At 39.7% G+C, this 23,305-nt stretch overlaps 2 protein-coding genes and 1 long non-coding RNA gene across 6 annotated transcripts in view; 1 reads left to right on the plus strand and 2 right to left on the minus strand.

Annotated features, from left to right (window-relative positions):
• The window catches only part of LOC145468117 (D-inositol 3-phosphate glycosyltransferase-like), a 358,913-nt gene that overhangs the window by 226,476 nt on the left and 109,132 nt on the right, over window positions 1-23,305 (plus strand). The gene's annotated exons all lie outside the window — the stretch shown is intronic.
• LOC145468868 (protein Hook homolog) overlaps window positions 1-23,305 on the minus strand; it is a 69,546-nt gene that overhangs the window by 12,424 nt on the left and 33,817 nt on the right. For 3 of the 4 annotated variants that reach the window (XM_081452562.1, XM_081452560.1, XM_081452563.1), the window contains exon 26: window positions 2,410-2,457. In XM_081452562.1, coding sequence (XP_081308688.1) covers window positions 2,410-2,457 — 48 coding nt within the window. Of the gene's footprint in view, window positions 1-2,409; window positions 2,458-2,728; window positions 2,830-23,305 lie in introns of all 4 variants that reach the window. The other variant, XM_081452561.1, reaches the window with a different exon arrangement.
• LOC145467609 (uncharacterized) lies at window positions 19,131-19,938 on the minus strand. The gene is made up of 2 exons (XR_014042083.1): window positions 19,685-19,938; window positions 19,131-19,371 (listed from the first exon to the last, which is right to left on the minus strand). It is a non-coding gene; the product is annotated as an uncharacterized LOC145467609 (long non-coding RNA).

The raw sequence follows: 23,305 nt of genomic DNA on the forward strand, positions 1-23,305 counted from the left end.
TGCTTCTAAAACATTCAACATAGGAAAAGAAGTTAATTGGTCCTTTTGCTTTGCTGCAGTATTGATTCTCGGAAAACTTCCAAATGGCTGACCGTGCATGAAAATAATTGCCCTATAATGTATGCAAATCCTTGATCATTGACTACGTCATGTATGCCTAAGGATTGTTCTCTTGTAATGCACAGATCCTTCATACTAGTATACAATACAATGCAATATAAATATTATTGTCAACTCCCCATGAGGGCTTTTCAGAGATGATGATAAAGATAATTAAAAATATACTCAAAGATTATCGATAAACAATTATTTACAAATGAAATTTAAGACATTAACAATCGATTTAAGAGGAAGGCTTTCATTACACATTCAAAAATGATAAAAGATTCACTTAATTTAAAATGGGGTTTTAACCCATTGACGCCTGAACGAAATTGCCCGCGACCCACCCCTAATTCCCTGGCGGTTTTTTGGAATATTTCAGAGCGAGCGAAAGCACAAAAATAAACCATATGCGCAGTAACCACAGACACAAGATCAGGTTTCAAGACATCGTTTATTTAAAGTTGAATAATTGAAGGGTCAAAATATTAAAAAATATTAACAAAAAGAACTCAACCTGATGTGTAAAACTGATAAGTGAACAAGAAATTATATTATTTCTTTTTCCCGCGCGACAAAGTGTCCCACAGACGCTGAGAAAATTGACTTTGCGAAAATGAGTAATTATTGACTTTGGAGGACAAAAACGAAACCAAATTCAACAGAATTTCATTCTTGTACTATAACGGCTAACATTTGAGAAAACAACGAAAAATAAAAGCGAAGAACTCATTTAAAACTCAATCTGAAAACAAGAAATCGAGTAATTTTTTCGTCGCGCGACGAAAATATTACGACGCTGCGAAAGAAAGATGAAAGTCGTAAATAAAAAAGACGACAAAAACAAGCGAATTATCTTGAGATCAGTCGAATTTCAACTGTGTTAATCAGTGGCCATTTAGTTCTTTTCTCAACGGTTCTGTAACAGCCGAATAAGACTCCAAAAAATATTTCAACGAAGCGAATAAACTAAATAAACAAAGTGCCTGGAGGTCGCCGTAAATTAAATATGCGGAAATCAAGCGTGCAAATTACTGTTCACTTTTAAAACCTAAAGTTCCCAAATACAAGGAACTAAATGAAAGAAATACGAAAGGAAGTTCAATAACAATAAATTTTCATTCAAGCTGAGGCGAGGAAACCTATTTAAAAGCAAAAAATTGTTCAAAATTTCGCAGACGTGCTTCCCTGCATGAACCGCATGTGCAAATTATTCTTCACGCTAACGCGAAAGGTTGAGTTTTGGCCGACCGCTTTTGCAGTCATTTTAACGCCCGTGGCTTTACAAATCGTTTCGAAAGTTGAATTCAACTTCAAAGTAATAATGTACATTACCATTTTTGTTTCTTAAGTCCGAAAAGCTGCTTTCAATCTGCGATCTGTCGTCAAAACTTACTTGAAAGCGCTCCGATCTTCATGTTTTCGCAGCGGTTGTAGGAAGAAAAACTTCTTCACCAGAAAGTTTTGAGGACTCTGTACTCCTTGATCCTCCATTCTGAGGCCACCTAAACATTGATTTGTATTTTTCCTTTCTATTTTAAAGCCCAAATCAGTAATTTATCCGTGTCAGGAATGAAAACAAGACCTTGGAAGTTTTTAGATTTGGCCCGCAACGCGCCATGATTACCTGCACTTTTCGAGCGCGCGATTTTAAGAAGAAAAACCGTCTTTCTACGACCCCTAAAGTCCTCTAAAAATATGCTCAGAAAGCCCATTCTGATTGGTTTATTTGTTCTTAAGAACAATAGAACAATAGGAGAACCAAAAAGTCTTCAGGGAGGGTAGGAAAGGCAATTGTCCCCACGTGCTTTTTTTCGGGCGGTTACGGGCGGCACAGGGAAATGGAGGAGTTTTTCGCACGGGCGGTTACGGGCGGCACAAGCGTCAATGGGTTAAGGCATTCCACAAAGTTACAGTTCTGTAATAAAAAGAACTCTGTCCCGACTTGGTTTTAAAAAGCAGTATTTTAAGCTGGGTAGATGATCTGGTTGCCCGACCACTAATGTTCCCTCGGGAGATAATCTGATTCAAAAGAAACTTTATTGAGTAGAAACACTTCAGAAATCACTTATTAAATTTTATCATAGATCCCAATAAACTGCTTCATTTTCCTTGATACCCTGATGTATTTTTTCCTTCTGTACCTTTCAATTTATTGGCCCCTTTCGTAAAAAATTGGCCCCTAAAAAAGGTCTTCAGGGGCCACTTTGGCCCTCAAATAAAATTTTCTGACTGAAACACTGTTATTTGGTTATGGCTTCACCAGCCTTAACAGGGAAGAAACACATAGAGAAAACAATAATTCACCTCAGGTTGAGATCCTGCATTTTGCTTGGGATCCAGTGATTTTATGACCTGAAATACATGAAAACAACTAAGTTCAAGACCAGAACCACAACTACGACAAAGGCTTTAACCTTATCAGGCAAGGATTTGGAACATTTACTTTACAAGGCAAACAGAGAATAGTAACTCGATTCTACTGTACCATTAGTAAATGCAAAGAACTCCAAGCCAAACAGCAATAACCAAATAAATTTAAACAATTGGAACAAATATTGAAGACCATGAAAGAGAAGTACAACGAAGAACAGTTGCACGAAACAAAGGCTAGGGAAAAACTTACACTTTTGGCTTTCTCCAAGTATTTCTTGTAGTGATCTTCCATAGCTTTCATTTCTTGGTCTTTCTTATTCAGAAGTTCCTGAAGCTCATTCACTTTTTCCGCTGAAACAAAAGAATACAAAGAAATAACTATTACGCACTGTCCAACAAAGAACTTATTACGAAAATTTTCTACCTCGTACATGTATAGAGACTCAAGCAAAATTACACAAAGAGTTTATTACAATCTCCAAAAACAAAGGTAGAACAAAAAAGCAGTGAAAGCACTTTTCACTACTCTAGCTTTCATTGCATGATCACAAAATAGGGTTTCATCCACAGACTTAAAAGTTAGAACAACCTTGTACAGCATAATAAACAGTACCACATGAAAGTACTGCTCAATAGCTTTCCTTTGAATGATCACACACTAGAGTTTCATCCACAGACTTAAAAGTTAGAACCACTTTGTACAGCATAATAAACAGTACCATATGAAAGTACTGCTCAATAGCTTTCATATGTCTATGAGCATTATAATTTCTTTACTATACTCACCACTGCTTGACACTTTTAGCCCTAAACTGTCAATGTATGCGTTCTTTTTCTGTAATTCTTCGCTCATCACTTTGAGTTTTTCCCTACAAGAGTACAAAAATATCTCAAGTGTCCAAATTCTAGTTAACAACCGCTAGGAAAATTTGTAGATAAATGCATGGGAACATGAAAGTACACTTCCTAAAACAGCTGCATACCAAGAAAGGGAACTTATTGTGAAAAGGGACCTTATCCCTCCCTGATCATTTGCATTGGCATGTGGTAAAATGCTTAACTGAAAAACAACAGATACATGTGCACTTGAACTCAAGAACTGTTAGAATTTGGGCTCTTACAGACATAATGTTCAGTATAACATTCAGTTCAGAAAGCAGACTTCATAATTTGATGGTCTAATCAGTCTACTCTATGTCAATGTCTCAGTTGAATGATACTTTCGCTAGAGTTGGGGTGCTCATTTGAAGGGAATAGAGGCCCTAATTAAAAAAAAATGCCCTCAATAGGAAGTGCCTATTAGAAAACGTGTGCTTATTAACTGGAAAGTGGGTGCTAAATCAAGTCACTATGGTGCCTCAAAATGTGACCACTTAAAAGAGCTATGTCGTGGTTTGCGTATCCTGAAAAGCTTAGCCTAAATTTTTCAGATTCATTGTTTGACAATCTTCTCCATCCTTGACCATCCCTTTATCTTTATGGTTCATTATTATCTCTTTGGTGTTTTTCTACCTTAGTACACTACTATTTTCAGGTTGCCTTCAATCCACAGTTAGTTTTGTACATGCCCAAAGTAACTCAGTCATACTTACAGGTGATCCGTGTATTTTATCCAAAGTTCAATATCCTTGTTCATCTCACCAGCACTCTTTTGATTCCTGACGTCATCTAGCTCCCTTTCGGCTTCCATCAGCTTCTGATTCAATCCTCTGTTGGCGAAATACTTAAGGGATGAGAATTATTATCATTTAAAAACAGACAATTACATGAATCTGTACACAATCCGATGCAAACAGGGGAGAGAAAGTTTGAAGCTTTTGGAAAGTCAACCCACTTCATGTAAGCAACCTGCGTTTGCTTCGGGTTTTGATTGGTTCATTGGTTTGTCCTTGTCCTTTGTGATTGGCTAGAGCGACAACTTTTGTTTTGGCTTTAAGGTATTCAATGGAGAACTAAAGCGTGACATCATGATGTCATGACAACCAAATTCTTGGTTCTAAACAAAGTCATGTGAAGCACTCACAGTCGCCGTTTTGGATTATATGAACAAATGAAGGGAGAAATTTATGGGAATAAATCAGGTATTGTCCGCTCACTAGTGCTTTGATCCACATTTTTAATGCCCCAAGAGGTAACCCCCCAAGAAAACTAAACGCATGGCGAAACCCAACAAGACCCGGGAGCACTAACCATATGCTCCCAGGATTCCTAGGAGAAGTAAGGGAGAAAACAACTCTCTCTGGCAGAATTTTACTGTATCTAAGATCTAATTTAGCCAGAGAAGCTGCCCTTTGTGGGCAAGCCAAGGCAAAAAACAAGTTTCCTTGACAACTAAACGAGGGACAGAGCTGTTACTTCTAAGAAAGTTAGGTGTGCAGTCACCTTCTTGGTTTTGGAGGGTGGGCAATGAGTATTCCCTTCATTAGCTTAGTAACATGAGGGTGTTGACCTACAGGGAAGCTGTCAATCTTTGAATGTGTTGAGGGGATAGCTGAGTGCAGTGCATTAATGGAGCGGTACTCCAAACCATCTGAAAAGACCTCTGCTAGAAATTCAAAGATTTGGAGAGTGGGGCTGAAACAGGATTAATTTCCCTTCAGTACACCAGCTACTCTGGCGGGACCATGCTGACTGGTAGGCCTTGCGAGTGGAGGACCGAGTTGCTGAGGGGAGCAATTTGGTAACCTGTTCAGGAAAGCCCTCTGTCTGGTAGCATTGTTGGAGATGTGAAACACGGTCAGATGAAGGCGTGGAAACATTGGATGCATCCTGTTTGGATTGGAGGGGTCATGCAAGGGATGTGGACTGTGTGGCAGTAGGACAGGGTTGCTGACTAAAAGACTCAACAAGATTGGCCACCATGGTTGGGCTTGCCATATTGGTGCTACAAGCGCTAGATCTGCATTGTCCTGAATTACCTTGTTGAGAACTACTGGAATGAGGTTGAAAGGGGGAAAGGCATAACCCCTCAGAGAATTCCAGTGTAGAGTTAGGGCATCTATATGAAATGCTCCTGGATCTGGTCTCCAACTGATGCATTGAGGTAGTTGAGCTGCTAGGCGACTGGGGAACAGATCTGTGTTGCAATTTGTGAGGAAGGGTGTGATTACTTTTGGGTCAAGTAGCCAGTCGCTGGAATCTAAGAAGGTACAAGACTCTCGGTTGGCTATGGTATTTTCTTTTCCAAGGACATTCTGTGCAGAAATGAGGAAGTCCCTGTGAAGACACCAAGTCCAGATCTCCAGAGTTAAGGACATCAGAGGAACTGAGTCGGTACCTCCCCTGTTGTTTATGTAAGCAACTGTGGTGGAGTTGTCCATCTTCAATAGTACAATCTTGTCAGACTGGCCCCAGAAATGTTTTTAGGGCAAGAAATGCTGCTTTCAGTTCCAGTAAGTTGATGTGATGAGTTGATTCCTGACTGGACCATTTGCCATTGGTGGATTTGCCCTGACCTGTTGCGCCCCAACCTAGCATGCATCCACGAGAATTGTTAGATCGCGAGGTGGGGGAGAAATAGGGCTGCCGTCGACCTTGTTTAAATTGTGTATCCACCAGGTTAGTTCTGCCGGAGCTTGGGAGTTGAGTGTTAGTTGACGGCTCAGAAGCCTTGTTTGGTGGGTTAATAGCCATGTTTGGTAGCTTAGTAGCCTCATTTAGCGACAATTCTGCCTCGTTTGATGGCTGAAAAGCCTGATCTCTATTGACAGACTCGAACGCGGGGTCTTCAGAAACAACCAAGGAAATGGCGCCGTAGGCGACATCATGATCTAGTTCGAAGCGGGACTCATTAAGGGCTAAACGGCTATTACAGTTGAAAACATCATTTTGAAGGGTCCCGAGAGATTTCAGAGTGAACTCCAGCTTGTCGTTGTCCTTTGAACGACGATGTTTGGGTGATGGAGATCGCCAGTCCCGATCGTGCGAGCAAGAAGGTGAACGTGATTTACGTTTGCGATGTGGAGGCATCGTATCTGGCCTCAAAAAACGCCGCAGTTGAAGGAAATCACCGTAGATTGATTCCTACAAGGAAATTTTAAGCTAGAACAACAAAAGAGGGGAGAAATAAAGGCTCGAATACAAGCTAGAAACTTACCTACCTACCGTATCGAAGCACAGCCGAAAAACCTATTAAGAATTCTGGGAGCACTTGGTTAATGCTCCCGGGTTTTGATGGGACTCGGTCCGTGCACGGTTCGTCCACTCATTATTGAGTTACTTTTTTGTAAAAAAAAAATACCTCTTAGTCGGCGCGTCAGGTATGTTATGGACGGGTCAATGGATGAGTGAGTGAGTGAGTGAGTGAGTGAGTGAGGGAGAGATGTATGTATGTCACACCAATCAGATTGGATCTACTATAAACAGCCAATCAAATTTCTTGTGGTAAAGGTAAATGGTATGTGAGAAGATTTGATCCCGATAGAGTTCAGAACGACCATATTTATCCTTCTATAAAAGAGGAGGAAGTATTCATACATTGGGTTTACTTGGCTGAGGATTTTAGTTATGAACGAGATGAGCCTTGAGGTTTGAAACAGTTCGTGAGTTAGTAGTATGCAAATGGCGGGATATTTTCATTTTTAGTTACAAAGGAAACTTGATACTTTTGTTTTTCACAAGGAGTAAATTCAATTAGAGGTCACGAATCGTCGCTTCTAGTTCTTAGGACATGTTTTAGAGGAGACGAGACTATTTAGATTTGAAACAGTTCTAACGTTTACGATGGCAAGTGCGGGTAACGATTGTTTTGTTCTTGCTGCATGTAAATATAACGAGATATTTTATTTTTTAGTTACAAAGTGTAATTTGACACTCTTGTTTTTCACAAGGGAGTAAATTCAATTAGAGCTGACGAATCGTCACCACTCTTAGCTTTCCCACGAGATGTTTGCTATCTTTAGTAACAAATGGTAACTTAACACTTTTGTTTTTTATATCGGAGTAAATTCAATTAGAGCTGACAAGTTATCGGCTATTGTTTCCAGGATATTAAACAAAACTGAGAAGCTTTCATTTCTGGACGGTTTTTACGTCTCTGCATTAGCAGTTTAATAGTTTTATTTGATGACATTCATTTCAGTCCGATATTTTTAAAGGTAAAAAGTATAAAAACTGTTCAAATGTTCTTTGAAGACTGGGTGGCACCAAGTTAAAGTGCAATTTAATTAAATCAGACTTTCAACGTGTCAGGAGAGGTTTTTTTCTCTTTCTTTCTATTTTCGGTGAAGTTGTGTTGTGTTGTGTTGTGTTGTGTAAAAAGGGTAAACTTACTACTCGTATAAAGTGCGAAAAAGTCTCTCAATTAACTTGAGTATTTTTGAGCAAAAATTCCTCTTGGGGGTTGGAAGGGCTATGTGATCGGTGAGTGAGGGAGTTATGCATGTGCGCGTGTCACACCAATCACAGTGCGGATTGTATCAAAGAACGAATCAAATTGCTTGTTAGAAAATAAGATGGTATCTACATTAATCTGGAGACGTGTCAGATTACTGTAGTTTGTTCAGTCAAACATTTTATGGCTCACTAGTTAGCTATCTTACCATGACCGATGTAACATCGCATGTACATCATAAATTCCCAGTTTCTTTCTTGCTGTACATCGCAACCAATAAAACTTGTCAAATTAACCAAATCATTACTGTAAACAGCTCCATGAATGCTCCTATCTCCGACACTTCACACAAAAAAATAACTCTTGCACGCCTTGCGTGCCTATGTTTCAACAACAGTAAAAGCCAATGTGGTGTCTAATTTCAATTTTTTACTCCACATTCTACCAATACAGAACCTCGTTTTACCTGAAACACATATCGTTTTATTATAGTTTAAATCAAAACCACTTTGCCTGATTAATGTAAATAAGAAAAACGTCAAAATCTACAAAAATCGCCAAAATTTAATAAATAATCATTACTTTACTTCTGCACTATGACAATAAGCGAAAAACAAAATCAACTTCTGTTTTATCGTTTTTCGTTTTATGTACAAATTTAACAGAAAAACGAAAACGACAATCGACTTCTGTTTTATCGTTTTCTGTTTTTTGCCCAAACTAAAACAAATAAACAAAAAAACATCGTTTTTTGTTCTTTACCTAAGCTGAAAGCAAATAAACGCAAAATAAAAATCGAATTTCGTTTCATTTTTTTCTGTTTTTCTTTTTGCCCAAACTAAAACTGACAAATAAACGAAAAACAAAAATCAACTTCCGTTTTATCGTTTTTTTTTTTTTTTGGTTTTGGTCCAAAATAAAACAAATAAACAAAAAAAATTGACTACCGTTTTATCGTTTTCTATTTTATCTAAGTGCCTTCGGGGGTACATGTCCTTATGAGAAATTTTAGGGGCAGAGTAGGAGGAGTCCTGTAGGTTGGAGGTGTTGAGGCTCATTTGCAATTTTAGCGGGAACTCTTGACCAGTGATAAGCCCACTTATTTTCAGCTCTTAAGTCGCTGTTGCTGATTGGCTGAAGCCATGCGTTTGTACAGCACTACGCAAAACTTTGAGCGCGATACTTGGACCTCGTGAGGAACAAAAGTGTTGAACCGTCAGTCGCTGTTGATATTGCTTTTTCTTATCAAAAGTGTTAGAACTAGACGTACAAGGTATATAGACGTATAGAGTAGGGTGCTGTGTATGCATCTTGGTGGTGCTTTGATCACGTAATGGGGGACAGAACGTTCGTCCTTTGGCGCGGACAACAGAGAGTCAACTTTAATGAAGATGACTTGATGGCAGATCGTATTTCGGCAGTGTTTAAGGTAAGATTAAGTGTAACACAGCATTTGAAGGGGCAATAATATAAGAACATTTATCACCATAACATTGTCAAGAGTATCTACTACTTACATAGGAAAAGGAGTATATCGCTTTTCATTCGGTTTTCAATTTTTTAACCTTGCAAATGCCGAGGTTGAGTGTTTTGTTTTCCTTCGGGGCTAAATATAAATAGCATCCGATAATGAAATAGCAGTGCACATCTCTATTTTATGAAGTTTGTTTTCGTTTGTTTTGTTTTTTTTTTATGTTTTGAGCAGTGACTCTTCCCCGTGTCTCAAAATATTTTTAGATCGAGAGGAGGTGCAAAATTTAACAGACCAAACCACACATTGAAACAAATGCAAAGATAACAACAAACCAAAAAATACACTCTAAACACATTTGGTGAGCAAACATATAAAACATTTAGCTAATAATTACTATGATAACAAATAAAAATGTGATCTAATTTTTGTATTTAAGGTGGCCGAACACAGTTTTCGCGCGCGCTTTTGCTGAAGCAATTTAGCGCCTGCACAAGGATTGCAAAAAACAAACATGTGGTCAATAGAGCGATCATTTTATTTACTCAACACCAGCACTATCTGTGCTATTTTTCTCTTTAATTGAACGCAGTGTATTGATGGCTTTAGTCTTTTATCACAAAGATATGTTAGAAAAGGTAACGATGCAAAGAACCCAGCAATTCTCAGCTTTTTCTTTGGGCGCTTTCCATTCGACCCAAAATTGCGGTGTGAATTTAGGGAAATTTCCATGGGCGAATGGTACAGACTTTTCCGGTGTGGAAAACGCCAAGTCGCACAGTTTTGTTCGCTTGGAATTTTTCAATGACTTCGAGGTTTAATCGCAAATATAGAAGCAAACAGAGCACTGATATGTCGACATCGTGACTTTTTATAGACCACAACAGCGGGGCCCTTGCACAAACGACAACGGTGTGCAGTGAAAACGGAGCAAAACAAAGGGTTTAATGAGTCGTACAATGGTTCTGCACGCGTTATAAATCTTTGTACATTTCTTAGCCAACCTATGCAAAACAAACAAGTACACCGCAGGGGCATTATTTTTATAAAACGCTTTCTTCACGAATTTAGCTGTAGCTAGTATTTATCGACATAAAGTGGAAAGATTCTAAAGTATTTCAATTTTTGAATACGCGTCACCGTCATCCTTGCGTGAGATGATCAACTCGCTGTCATCGCGGCCAAAAGAACTAGTGCTGAATAGAAATTTGCGAATTTGCATAATTTCCAAAAAAGAGGACAACCTCGTGAGGTATACCTAAATTTTGGAACATATCTTCCTGGAAATTTCCGTTCCATTTGATTTTCATCCCGGAATTTCCAGAATTTTCCGTTGAATGGTTCGCTTTTCGGAAATTCAACAATTTCCGGATTTTCTGGAACTTTTCCTAGGAAATTTCCGTACCATTTGTCCCCGTTTCAAAAATTTCGGCATGTTTGGTCGCATGGAAAGCGCCCTTTGTTACCGAAAGAACCCAGTTAAATGCAGCGCATGCGTAGTAAGTCAAACAATTGCGATTGAATGAAAAATTGCACTCTCGGAAATGCGCCTATTTCTCGAGAACCACTCATTAGAATTTCACGAAATTTGGCACGAAAATACTCGAGGAAATAAGTAATTGGAGTATTGAAAATAATTGAACTTTAACAAAGGAAATTCTAGATATTCCAGTGAACCTTCAACAAGGGATAATTAAATATCTCTCTGTTAAATTATTAGCAAAATGGTGTTAACTTGTGACAATCATTACAAGTTTGTTGCGTACAAATTATAAAGAAAATCTAATGACTAGATTTCCTACAAATAAACAACCGATTTTAAAGGCCTTTTTATTTTATTCATGTTGCCATGGCAACGGCACCCAAGTCAGCTTAACCATCCAAAAACCAAAGTTTGTGTTGTTAACTTGCTTGCTGCCATTTTTGGCAACCGAGAGATCAAGGGTTTTAGAGAAAAAGGTGAATGAAACACAGGTATCAAAAACTGTGTTTAGCCACCTTAATGGAAGCCGAATTAGTCAATTGATTGATTGATTTTGAACCTGCTTAAGTCGCAGGCAGGTGTTTGTTTTCACAGAGAACACTCCGATAGGAGACTTTCGCTAACCCGGCTAAGGCCCGTTCCAAACGCCGCTCCATTCATGCGCCGAACCTAACTGATGAGTTAAGTACAGCAGAAGAGCGGCGTTTGAATCAGTTTGGTTCGGCAGGTTAGGTTTGGTGCGGCAAATAACATTAAATTCGGCAGGGTCTGTTGCACTATGCGACGTTGGAGCCTAATGCATAAATTACTGTAATTTATTTTTCATATAACGGGACTCGTGATTGGCTCAAAATTGAGTGGCGTGACCAGTCATGCTTGAAGCTCAAAGTCGTCACTAAAAATACCAGTATGTCCTCGATTTATGAGAAACGGGACTGTATAAGCGAGTTCCTTTAGCGCAAATTCAGTTTTTGCTTTTTCTTCGTGATGATAGCCCACCTTATGAGATTTTCCTTTAACAAGTCGAATTAACCGGGAGAAAACCTGTCTAAATACAAACACTGAACCTTGAGTTTCAATTTGCTTCCCTAAATGTTGCTATAACAGCGAAATGTTAGTCACAGCTTTTCTATTTGGACAGAGTTCTTGCATTCAGAACGCATCTTTTCTCGTCGAAAATTGTTACCACCGGCTTCCCGAATTAAGTTCGACGCAAGTACGCCGTCTGAACCAGCCGTCGCTCCAAAGTCGAACTTTATCAAGTTTGGTTCGGCACATGAGTGGAGCGGGGGTGTCTGGAAAACCCGAATAGCGAATAGCGAATAGTCGCGAATAGCGAATAGTCCCGAATAGTCCGAATAGTCTCGAATAGTGCGAATAGTGGCGAACAGTCGCGAAAAGTGGCGAATACTGACGAATAGTCGTCAATAGTCACCGCTTTAGATCTAATATCCTGCGTTAATTAATCATCCAATAGGCAACAGAATTTCAGTGAATTTATTACCTTTTCTTCTCCGGACTCAGGCTAGTAGGCTGTCCATCGCCGACATTAAGAAAACAGAAAACAGAAGGATAACCTAATAAAGACGTACGTATTTACGCTTTTGCAGTGGTTAAAAAAGAAGAAATTAGGTTTAGAAACACCTTTTGTCCTGACAAGCGTCTGTGCTTTTTAGCGGAAAAATCCCATCATAAGTTGCTACGAGGTTGACTGCGAGATTCTGGGTACCCTATTTGTTACTATTTGCCACTATTTGCCACTATTCGCCACTATTCGAGACTGTTCGCACTATTCGTACTATTCGCTATTCGCTATTCGGGACTATTCGCTGTTCGCTATTCGCTATTCGGGTTTTCCAGACACCCGTGGAGCGGCGTTTGGACCGGGCCTAAGAGTAAAAGTCACCCTCCACAGACTAGACATTCAGTTGTCGACAAATATTTGTTATCGGCAACTAATTGTCATCGGCAACTGAAAAACGTGGTGTGTGAGACGAATTGTCGAAAACCACACAGTTTCCCTTAGAAAGGGAAACTGCATTAAAAAGCAATCTAACAATCTAATGTCTGGAATGCTTGCATTGGACAGAAATAGTTGTCGATAAAATTTAATTGCTGATAATAAGTAGCTGTCGACAACCAAATGTCTAGTCTGGAGTCTATCTTTTTGTCTAGAGTCGAGGGTCGAGGGTCCCATGTCGAGGGTCGAGGGTAATTTTTTTTTCTGAGTGTTTTTTTCAAATGCCACAAATCGTAGGAGTCTTGAATCGAAGGCTTGTCAACCCCATTTTACATGACCATTCGGTACATTGACGTGTATTTGCTTTGTCGTAACACCAAACCTAATTTGGTAAAATGTTGGCATAACTTCCTATCACACGATCAGTCAAACTTTTATGTACATTTTCTGAAATGCATACCATAACTACTAGCTATTACAAACGAAGAGCCCGGTGGAGGAAACGTTTAAAAAAAGTCTTACCGTCGCTTGTAACTGCCGGTCAATCATAATCCAAAGTTTTGACAATCAAACTTCAAAGTTTACCCATCCACTTGGGAACGTTTTGGCGCCACTCCGCAAACACTTGAAGAGAAGCAAAGTCGGCAACGCGTACGGGGATTTTGTCTTTTTCAGTTTTGAAAATCAGAATGAATGATAGGAAATCAAGAGAGGAATTTCTGTCGGATATCGACTGTAATCTTTTACAATATCCAGGGGAATTATGGAAGAAAGAGTTCACCTCAACATTGTCTGCACATTATCTAGCAGAAGAAGATCTTCATTTTCTCCCTGAAGTCTCGAACACGATTGCTCGGCTAACAACGCCTAAGAGAGTAAAAAGCAGCTTGAAGCGTAAAAGAACGTCAACACAGCAGTTACAAAGCCCTGAATCAAATTTTAAATCTCCTGCACGAAAAAAGGTCTCCACGTCGGGTTGAAACGATGATGCGGCCGGGGGCGGGTATCGAGTACCGGAAACGAGCGACGTTTCTCTTCCGACAAGCAGGCGTCACTTACATGTACTTAGCCCATGTGAAAGTTTCATCGAGGAAAAGAGGCAAGAATTAAAGTTTAAACCTTGAGGAAGCGAGCGCTAAAAGATAAGAACTTGAAGAAACCTCTTCCAAGATAAGAGACGCGAGCCTTCCGCGCTTGGAAATACCGGTCAACGCTATGTAATTGTCATGTAAGAAATCACACAGTTCGCAAGTGCCGAATGGCACTGATGCGAGTCAGTGTTTTTCTGTGGAGAGTTGAGTAGGCATCCAGATGAAAAACAGGAGTTTCAGGGGGGAAAGGGGAAATAGCAGCATTAGAAACGGCCGCCGATAAAATAGAACTGGATTTCAACTGGCTTTCTCCCGAGTAAAAATAGTTCTTTGAATAAACACGTAGGGGAAATTTTGCTTGAAAGTTTCCCCATGAATACGTTCAATATGTTTTAAATTCCTCTGCTGATTTCCTATCATTCGTTCTGACTAGGTATGAAATACTAGGTGGAGGATTGTATTCACCAAGTTTGAAGGATGCACGTAGCTTAGTTAGAAGACGCTCTGTTAATTTTTCTCATTTTCCATACATTTGTCAGTACGTATGTTTTTTTCCCCGCGAACCGCGTCCACCTAGCCAAATTTACAGACAAATGTATGGAAAATTAGAAAAATAAACTGAGCGTCTTCTAGCCAAGCTTCATTCCTTAAACGTGGTCTTTTAACGTTACGATTCACAAATTGTGTAAAGTTCAATTTTGGAAAAAGTTATTTGCCATCGGATTCCTATACAAACAGTGTCGATTTCTGACCGCATTGCCTACCCATCAAGATGGCGTCGAAAACCGTGATAAGGTCTATTGAAATAGAATTTAACAATGGTGATAGTTTCATCGCGACCCATCGCAAAGCCCTGCAAGTTTACCGAAGGAGAGTGGTAATTTAGATCGCAAATCTCTCAGGTATTTTTTTGACAGCGAATTTACCGAAGGAGGAAAATAGCCGTAAATTTGCTCCCATAGCTCCCATCGCCTCCAGATTTCACCTACAGTTCCTGTTTGATAGATGGCAAACGAATATCTCTCATTGCAGCCTGTCAATAACACTGGAAAACAATGAAGCCAACACTCCACGAAATCGCATTGGTAATAACACGACCTAAACCACAACAGCGACATAGAAAAGAAGGTACACAAACGAAGCCAGGGAAGGCGTTTTTATTTGTTTTCCACAGTGAAAAATTTGAAGCTAAAAATGTGAAATTCGAAGCGAGTGAGGCACTTTGACACAGCAATGTCACTATCGATACAAATATTAACGCGAACCACATTCTGTTATCCCTGCGTGTTATCTTTTTGTTGAAGAAATTACAGCTGCAAAACTGAATGTTTGGATTAGTTTCTACGCGGACAGCCAGTCGAAAGTTGATGGCATTAGTAACTCGGCCAAAGCATCCAGCGTGATGAAGTCACATGAAAACCGGACTTTGAATGTTATAGAAGGTTATGGATAAATAATCAGGTCTGTGATATTTAATTAAACCCTCGACATGGGACCCAAAAAGATATTTGAATCGAGAAGGCTACAAAAATTATCTTTCTCGCTGTAGCAAAGACGTTTGCGATATGAAGTGCGATCATGTTAGCGGACATTTAACCAAATCGGGTAGAAACATGTAGATCGGACTCGACTGAGCGGCGGAAATCGAGCCTACAGCAAAGAGTAAAAGAACAAACCCAGAAAAAAAATTTCCCTCGACCCTCGACATGGGACCCTCGACCCTCGACTCTCGACAAAAAGATAGACTCTCTAGTCTGTGGAGGCCCTGAATAACAAAACACAGCATTCCGATGGCAACCCCTTAACCGCTAAAACCCAATTCAGTTGTTTTCTGTCCGTCTTACGAGTTGCGAAATTCCACAGGGAGAGATCTAATCTCGTGTTACTCAACTGGGATTACACTTGCTCAAGTAGCCAGGGGAATAAAAAACAAAATTCATTGTGATAATAACAAAACGCTGCTCTCTGATGGCAAGCGCTAAAACCCGATTCAATGGTTTCCTTTCTGTCAGTCTGTCTTGCGAGTTGCGAAATTCTCAGCCTGATCTAATCTCGTGTCAGGCAACCGGGATTACACTTGCTCATGTGGGAAAAAAAGCAAAAATGCAAGGTTTTAGTCAAAAAGGAAAGCCTTTGGTTTTTCTATGGAAGAGAAACTCTACTTAATTAATATTTACTCTGGTGTTATCACTCTTCGCGCTGTAAGGTAAAAATTAATATTTCAGGCATAAATTTACCAGGGGAAAAATTAACCAGATTGAGAAAAAAAATAATGTACAGCATTTTAGCTTCTATAACCTTGGGAAAGAAAGCTTGGAAATCGCGCGTAATACGGGAAAGCAGGCGCCGGAAATTCCTATTGACAAATGTTCGAAGTAATGCCCGGGACGCTTATTATTTTTTGAGTCCAGAGGATAGGTATAATTGGAAGGAACCCCTCCCTGAGGGCGCTTGTTCCGCTTTTCAAATTTTTAGCCTAAATGTAAAATTGTTATTATCTCAAGTAAAGAAGCTGAAGACAACAACAACGACATTAACAACAAAAGAGAAAACAAGAAAAACAAACAAAAAAAACAAGACGAGAACGTATTTCTCAGTAGAAGCGCAAGTCTGATAATCTGTCATGGTAGGTATTTGCACGTCACTCTCAGCGTCCTGTTGTTACTATGTTCCAGTAATTTTCCTGATGCACTTCATCAAATAGTGAAGGTTTTGCTGCTCCTAAACGGAAATGACCCCTCCTCCAAAGCTTCTCTTCCCCATCCGTATTTTTGTTTCAAAATTCAAGTTCCTTTAAGAAAAACAATCGGGACGCAAAGCCTGATAAAAATCTGAGGGCAGGTTCTGTTTCAATAGAGTTACCCCAAGGGAGGCACGTATTCGCATAGGGGCACTAATTTCAAGCTGGGCCCGAATTCCCGATTTACAATATGCGTAAAGAAGTATTACCCCAATTGCGAATTTTACTGCAATTTTCTTAAAATACCATAGAGAATGATAGCCAATACGCATACATATGACTTTTAAAACACTTTATTTACAAAAATTGTTAACAAATCGTTTTAGGTTGAAAGAAATGGTCTGTATCTTCAAGACGATTTTAGCCGGATAGCTCGATTTCCCAACTATTTGGGAAATTTTGAGACGACTTTGTGGCGGGAGAGGTCATCCCTTGAAGTAAAGGGACCAAATACAGAAGCACCCAGCACGCCAACAACGTTTCAAGTCCCATCGCCTCATGATTTCGGATTGTCGCCTTTACCATCATCAGCAGCCGCTTCGGCATCATTCCAAGTTGCTAGTCAACACATGCCTAGTTCCAGCAGGACTTCCAGTGCCCTTAACAGAGCTACCAAACAGTCGGGAGAAATAAGAAGGAAAGTATTTCTCGCCGAATTTGATCCTGACAGTGGAAATCCCATCCCCACAGCAACAGCCTACTTGAAACTAACTCCAGAACACTGCACAGTGGTAGATGTTTCAGAACGTTCCAAAGAATACCTCAACATAGAGGATGACTTGGTAATTGTGGACAAAAATGGCTTTGAAATCCTCGATAATTCAACTACTCGAGGTAGGAACGTGATAATTATATCACGCAATTATAGTGTACAAAGTTATTTAGCATGTTAAAAAAGTGAAAAAAATCTACAAGTAAAGAAGCCGTTGAGGGTTTTATGAACAGACATTGGACCAATCAAAAAGTTTGAAGACAGATTTAAAAAGTAATTCATGCTTGACTGCTCTTAGGTTAGACAAGTTGAAAATCTATGCGGGTCCATCCCCAGGCTAAGCCATGGGTAAGGTTAAAAACAACTATTGATAGATAATTATCGCTTTTATGCAGGATCTGAATTCTGGGGAAAAGGGACGATGAAGATATACGCCTGCCGAGAGGTAGAATACGAGCGCATGAAACAGAAAAGGGCCAAGATGACGTCCAGAGAGTCAAAAGGGAAAAGAGGCAGGTTTAACAATGCGCCATCACTCGCTGAGTATTCAAATACCAATCTCATCTTGGATAAATTAGATGACATAAAAGATCACATCCAGCGCAACGCGAAATGTTGCAAGAGGCTACACGATTTAGAAAGAGCGCTGGCCACCACATTCAAGTGCACCATATGCCTGAATATTTTTCCACCAGATGGTGTCGAATTTGCAGGTTGCTGCCAGCGTCTTGCCGCATGTGTTGAATGTGCCGAAGAATGGTATCGAGGAAGCAGTTTGTGCCCACTCTGCAGAAGTGAGGAAGGAAGCAGCAAGAGGCAACGGGCACGTGGATTTGAAGGGGTTCTAAAACTTATTGAACCATCATAGGATATTTCCTAAGTCATCTTAAAAACACTCGGTTTGTGTCGATAAAAATGTTGTTTCTTCATTGTGGTAGTAAATACAGTAATATAGTTTATTATCGTTTGTCTCACGGTGCAGTCACTTGAGATGTAAATCGCGACGTTTCGACTGTTTACAGTCGACCTCATCACCTGATGGAGACTTGTAGTAAGCAGTCGAAACGTCGCGATCTACAACTCAAGTGACTACATCGTGCAACAAACGATTATACACTATATTATATTTATTAACGTTAAGGTTTATTGTGTAGTTCCAGAAAATATCCATACCTCCCCCACGGAAGGGATTTTTTTCCAAGACCTCCCAACCCCTCTGGAAATTCCGATTAAACTTGATACATTTCTTTCACTTTTTGGTCTTAGAGAAGCCCCTACCCCCCAGGAAATTCCAATCCCTTCTGTGGGCGGAGTATGGATATTTTCTGGTGCTGCACATTTGTCTTCTCCTCTACATTGAACAACTAGCAATCCCTCAATGCCAGCCTCTGTCCAGCTTGCGAAAATGAAATCTGAGTCCCTCTTTCTCGCCCACGTTCTCTCCCACCCAGTCTTCATGCAGTGCCTTTGTTTCATTTGTGCTGGCTAATTGGTTTTCGATATCTTAAAAGTCCAAGCAAGAGAGAGGCAGTGTTCATAGTCTACCTTCACTACTTCATTCCAGTTGAAATTCGAAATGGTTTAATTATATAAGTCGTTACAGGAGGTGTGATGCGCCACTTTTGGTTTGATGTTTGAGTTACTTGTATCCGGCTTATAAAATTAATTTTTCCCTTATAATACAGTCAGACTTCTCAAAACATTTTTATTACTGCCAATGCAACGAATAATATATCATTGGATTGCACTACAAAAGGAACACGTTTAGTTTCCTGTAAGAAAAAAGTAAACATTATTGGCGAGAAAGGTGTCCTGTTAGCTGTATGTAGTATGAGATAGCATCTCTGAAGAATACATAATTTCCATTAGCAATTGCCTGAAAAATTACATCAAAACGTGGGAAATAGTTCTTAAATCTGAAATGCTGTTTATCTGATAGCTTTCTTTGCTAGCTGTTGCTCCAGCAGATCGATTCCAAACGTTTGTTCTGTAGTCAAAGTCCCACTGTACATTTGAACAGCTACTTGCACCGTTGGTACAATGTTTCGGTTAATGGCCACCGCCCTGTTTTTTGTCCATCGTCTTTCCAGTGGAACACCTTGGCCTGCATAACAAATGGCAAAATTTCAGATATTAGCCCCGTCATAAAATTAATAAAGGGTACTTTCCCCTTTTTTCAAGTACGGTCAAAGGCGAAAGACATCATATGTGACTTTAAACTGCTCGTTAGTTTGGGTTTCTGAACTGAGAAGTTAACTTAAAAAACTTCCAAATGATCGTTTTGCTCATCGTACCATCAGTGAGTACTCACAAACAATAATTAACAATTAATCAAATCGCGGGTAAAATACCGTCTGTCTTTTTAATTGTTATTATAAATTAGCAGGAAAGGATGATTTGAAGGGGAAGCCGGTTACCTGGAATTGGGTGCAAGTTCCAAGAGCTAACAGCATACTCCATTCCCACTTCTACAACTTGTCCCGTTACCCAAGAGACAGTATTTGGTCGCTTCACCCTCCATATCGATAACTCCTTTATTTTCCATCCGGACAAGTGCACGCTTCACAGGATAGTTAGGGCGACAGTTCATTTCCACCCACAGTCGTTCTACCGCATGGTTCTATAAGAAGAGAAATTTGCGCCGATGCTAATTGGCACCCCCGTAAAGACCTTCACTTACTTTCGCCATTACTTGTTTTGACTGTGTCTGTACATAGGGCTACCTTGTATTGTTGTTTCGATACAGTTTTAATGTTTCCTGCACAAACAACTCAAGATGAAACTCCTTGCCATGATCTACACTAACTTGATCCCAGAGACCGTAATGTAGTAATGTTTCTCTAGAACAAAAGAGAAAGAGCATTTAGAAAATGTCTTCCTCAACATTATTACTATTATAATTAACAATTATTCACCGAGACTGAGGTGAATAATTGTTTTAGTATAGATCACACAAGCTGAATAACTAGCAGACCAAAGAGTAACTTTATTTCTGACAATATACCGACAAATGGTCGGACGAAAAAATTCGCGCGCTCGGAGGTGGATAATACTTGGCTAATCACCTCCGAGCTAGCCAATCAGCATGCGCGAAAAGTACTATTCACTTGTGTGGTATATACTAATTGTTATTATTGCAATTACAGTTATTATTATACGACAAATTAACTCGGCAACATTGCTGGGGATGAGACTGCCGCTCTTAAGGTGGCAAGAAGCCACCTCAGCGGTGAGATTCATTCATCATCGTCATCAAGGACTTACCTAAACACTTCCTGGTAAATAACAAGGTTGTTTTTTAATGGCATGACGGACTTAGCCGTAATGAATGAGCTATAGCCATCAACAACAATAACTTCTCTTAAACCGTAGGGAATTAGTTTCTCGTTTTGATCAAGGTGGAGTTTATGACCAAAATACTCTGCGTAATACGCAACTGGATTGAAATGACGCGTGGTTGATGTCTGTCGCTCGCGATGATACTGAGGGTTGAATCTTTTGAGTGGTTGTCCCACTCTGTTTACTCCTACCCGTAAACCTCTTGAATGTCTGAGATGGCCTGTCATCATTTTTCTTCCATACGTAGAACCAACCTTGTGCGAAACATGATGAAAGTGTGTCAAGGTAATAGCTAGACAAACATTACAAGCCGCTTATATTTAAGCTAGTCCACTGGAACTGCGTCAGTGAATTAAGGTTATTCCCCAGTAAAAGAACCCGACATAGATTTCCGATGAAACTTGGTATGCTGTTGTTACAGGACAAGACGATATTAAAAACGTAATAAAAAGAGGGTTTCACCGTGCTTGTTTTCACGCCACAATGCTGACAAATACGGCTATTTAGGTGACTTTTGGTAATCTCCGTGCGCAACAAATACGCTCGATTATTTTTCAACGTAACGTGTTATATCGCACAGAGTTTGACTTTCTTTGACTGTTTATTCATCTACGTCCCAGAAAAAATGTCTTCAAATACCCTGCATTTTCTTATCTTTTAAAGGAACATAATTTGGACATGCGCTGTTGGGCCCGTTATGTCTCCCTCTGTAGTATTTATTTCATTTGCCAAAAAGGTAGCCATAGATTTTTGCTAATTTTTTTCTTAATCATTAAGGATATTGCTCTCATTGAAATTATGAAATAAAAAGTGGGGGTCACCGTGCTCGTCTAGGAGAAAACGAGCATTTATTTCGCTTAGTTTGAGGAAAATCTCTTCCGTTTTGTACGCGCACGTGCTGATGTGCGCGCGCTAATGACGCGGAAATCGTGCGCAGTCGGGATGCCTAATGCAATACTGGGGAATGAACTTAAACAGTTCAGTGTAAATCCACTCCTATTTCTTCGTTAGAGATGGAAGCTTCTGTTTTTATTACTTTGAAAAACAAAAGCGGCAAGATTCAATTTAACAGTCGCACGGTTATGATCTCATGGGGTCATTTACTATCACTGTACTACATAGACTGGAAATGCCTTCCCTATTTAATCTTACTTAAGGACGGTGCCTACTTTTGTTAGTGCGCACACATTCTGCACATCACGCAAGCCGTGGTTTAAGCGCCACGCGCGCGCTGGGTTGACATTGACGCAATCAACTACGTCACCAAGTACACGACTAAAATGAAAGCAAAATTTTCCTACTATGACCAAATCAAGTTTAATGAACCTGTATTTAAACCAGGAACACGAGAATAGCAGCACATCGCTAACCACTAACTGTTAACGTCTTCCAGCTGAAAACCTAGCTGTTATCTGTCGAAAATTATACTGAAATCCAACTGTAAACATGTACCTGCAGGTGGCGTAGTGCGCGCGCAAAACAAGTGGGAGATACACAAATGTTTTACTTACTGGGGAGCTGACAGGAAAAAATGTAACGGGCACCGTAGAACTTTTCAAAAAAGATCAATTACTTTATAAAACGCGTGCCTACCCCCTTCATTTTATGCTATGAAATGGACGTGGCAAGCCTATTCAACACGTGATTAGTTTCTGGTTGTGAGTAAAAGGTATTTAGACTGTATTTTAGCTGAACCAGAGGGAGGCTGTCAGAGACGCTAAAAGCGCTGTTGCAACGATTTTGTTATCAAAAACATATCAAAAATGGTTTTTATGTTACCATTTGCCATGTAGTTTAAAGATCTTTTTAATGTGTTTCCTTTTCTGTATGTAAAGGAGAACTCTAAGGAAATCTGTGAAGAAATTTTCTTTCCTTCTTTTTTCAGAAAAATGCTGATGTCAGCATTTTTGTTGAGATTCAAGGCTAATTATCTCGAAAAAATGCGCGGCTACCCCCATTTTTCTTTGTGGATTCCAATAGCCCTTGCAAAGATCTATTTTGTCCGTGTGGTTCTAACCTGGCGTAAAAACCTTTTTATTTAGTAAGCACCGTCCTTAAGCTTTGCGCGCAGAAAAATCACTTAGGGCCCGTGCGCACTAGGCTGACAAAATTTGTTTGGCGCCAGTGCCAAAATTCTATACAAATTTTGTCTTCGCTAAATTTTCAGTTTGGTAATCGTGTACGCACTTATAAAGACCAAATTTTTGAACAACCAAAGAGTGTACATCACGTTGAAAACGAATTAGCTCGAATTCTCTGGTAAGGAAAGAATATTCTTGGATAGAACGTTCTCTGTCCTTCATGTTGACAGTTTGATTATCGCGTAAAAATGAAATATTTTACTAGTGGGCTTCTGCCTTGATTTACTCTTTGAAAAGCAAGACCAAATCTACTTGATTGACAGTTTCTTTCAAACTACGGCGTGCAAATTAAAAAAAGTGATTTTTGACACTTGATAAAAATTTGTCCTGTTTCGAGGCGGGACGATGGAGCCTTTGAGGATTGTAACGGCTGGACAAAATTTGGTAAGAACAAAATTCAACGTTCGCATTTTGTATAAGCTTCACTCAGCGTGTACGGTCCTCAGCAAAGCTCGGCGGTTTTTGCTCAGCGGGAGTGTAAATTAATATACCTCTACTTGTGAAAATTGCCGAAAAATTGCTTCTGAGTGTTTTACCCTACGGAAAAATGCACTAGAT

The sequence above is a fragment of the Orbicella franksi genome, chromosome 14 (assembly GCF_964199315.1).
Source record: "Orbicella franksi chromosome 14, jaOrbFran1.1, whole genome shotgun sequence".
In the NCBI taxonomy this organism is placed as follows: domain Eukaryota; kingdom Metazoa; phylum Cnidaria; class Anthozoa; order Scleractinia; family Merulinidae; genus Orbicella; species Orbicella franksi.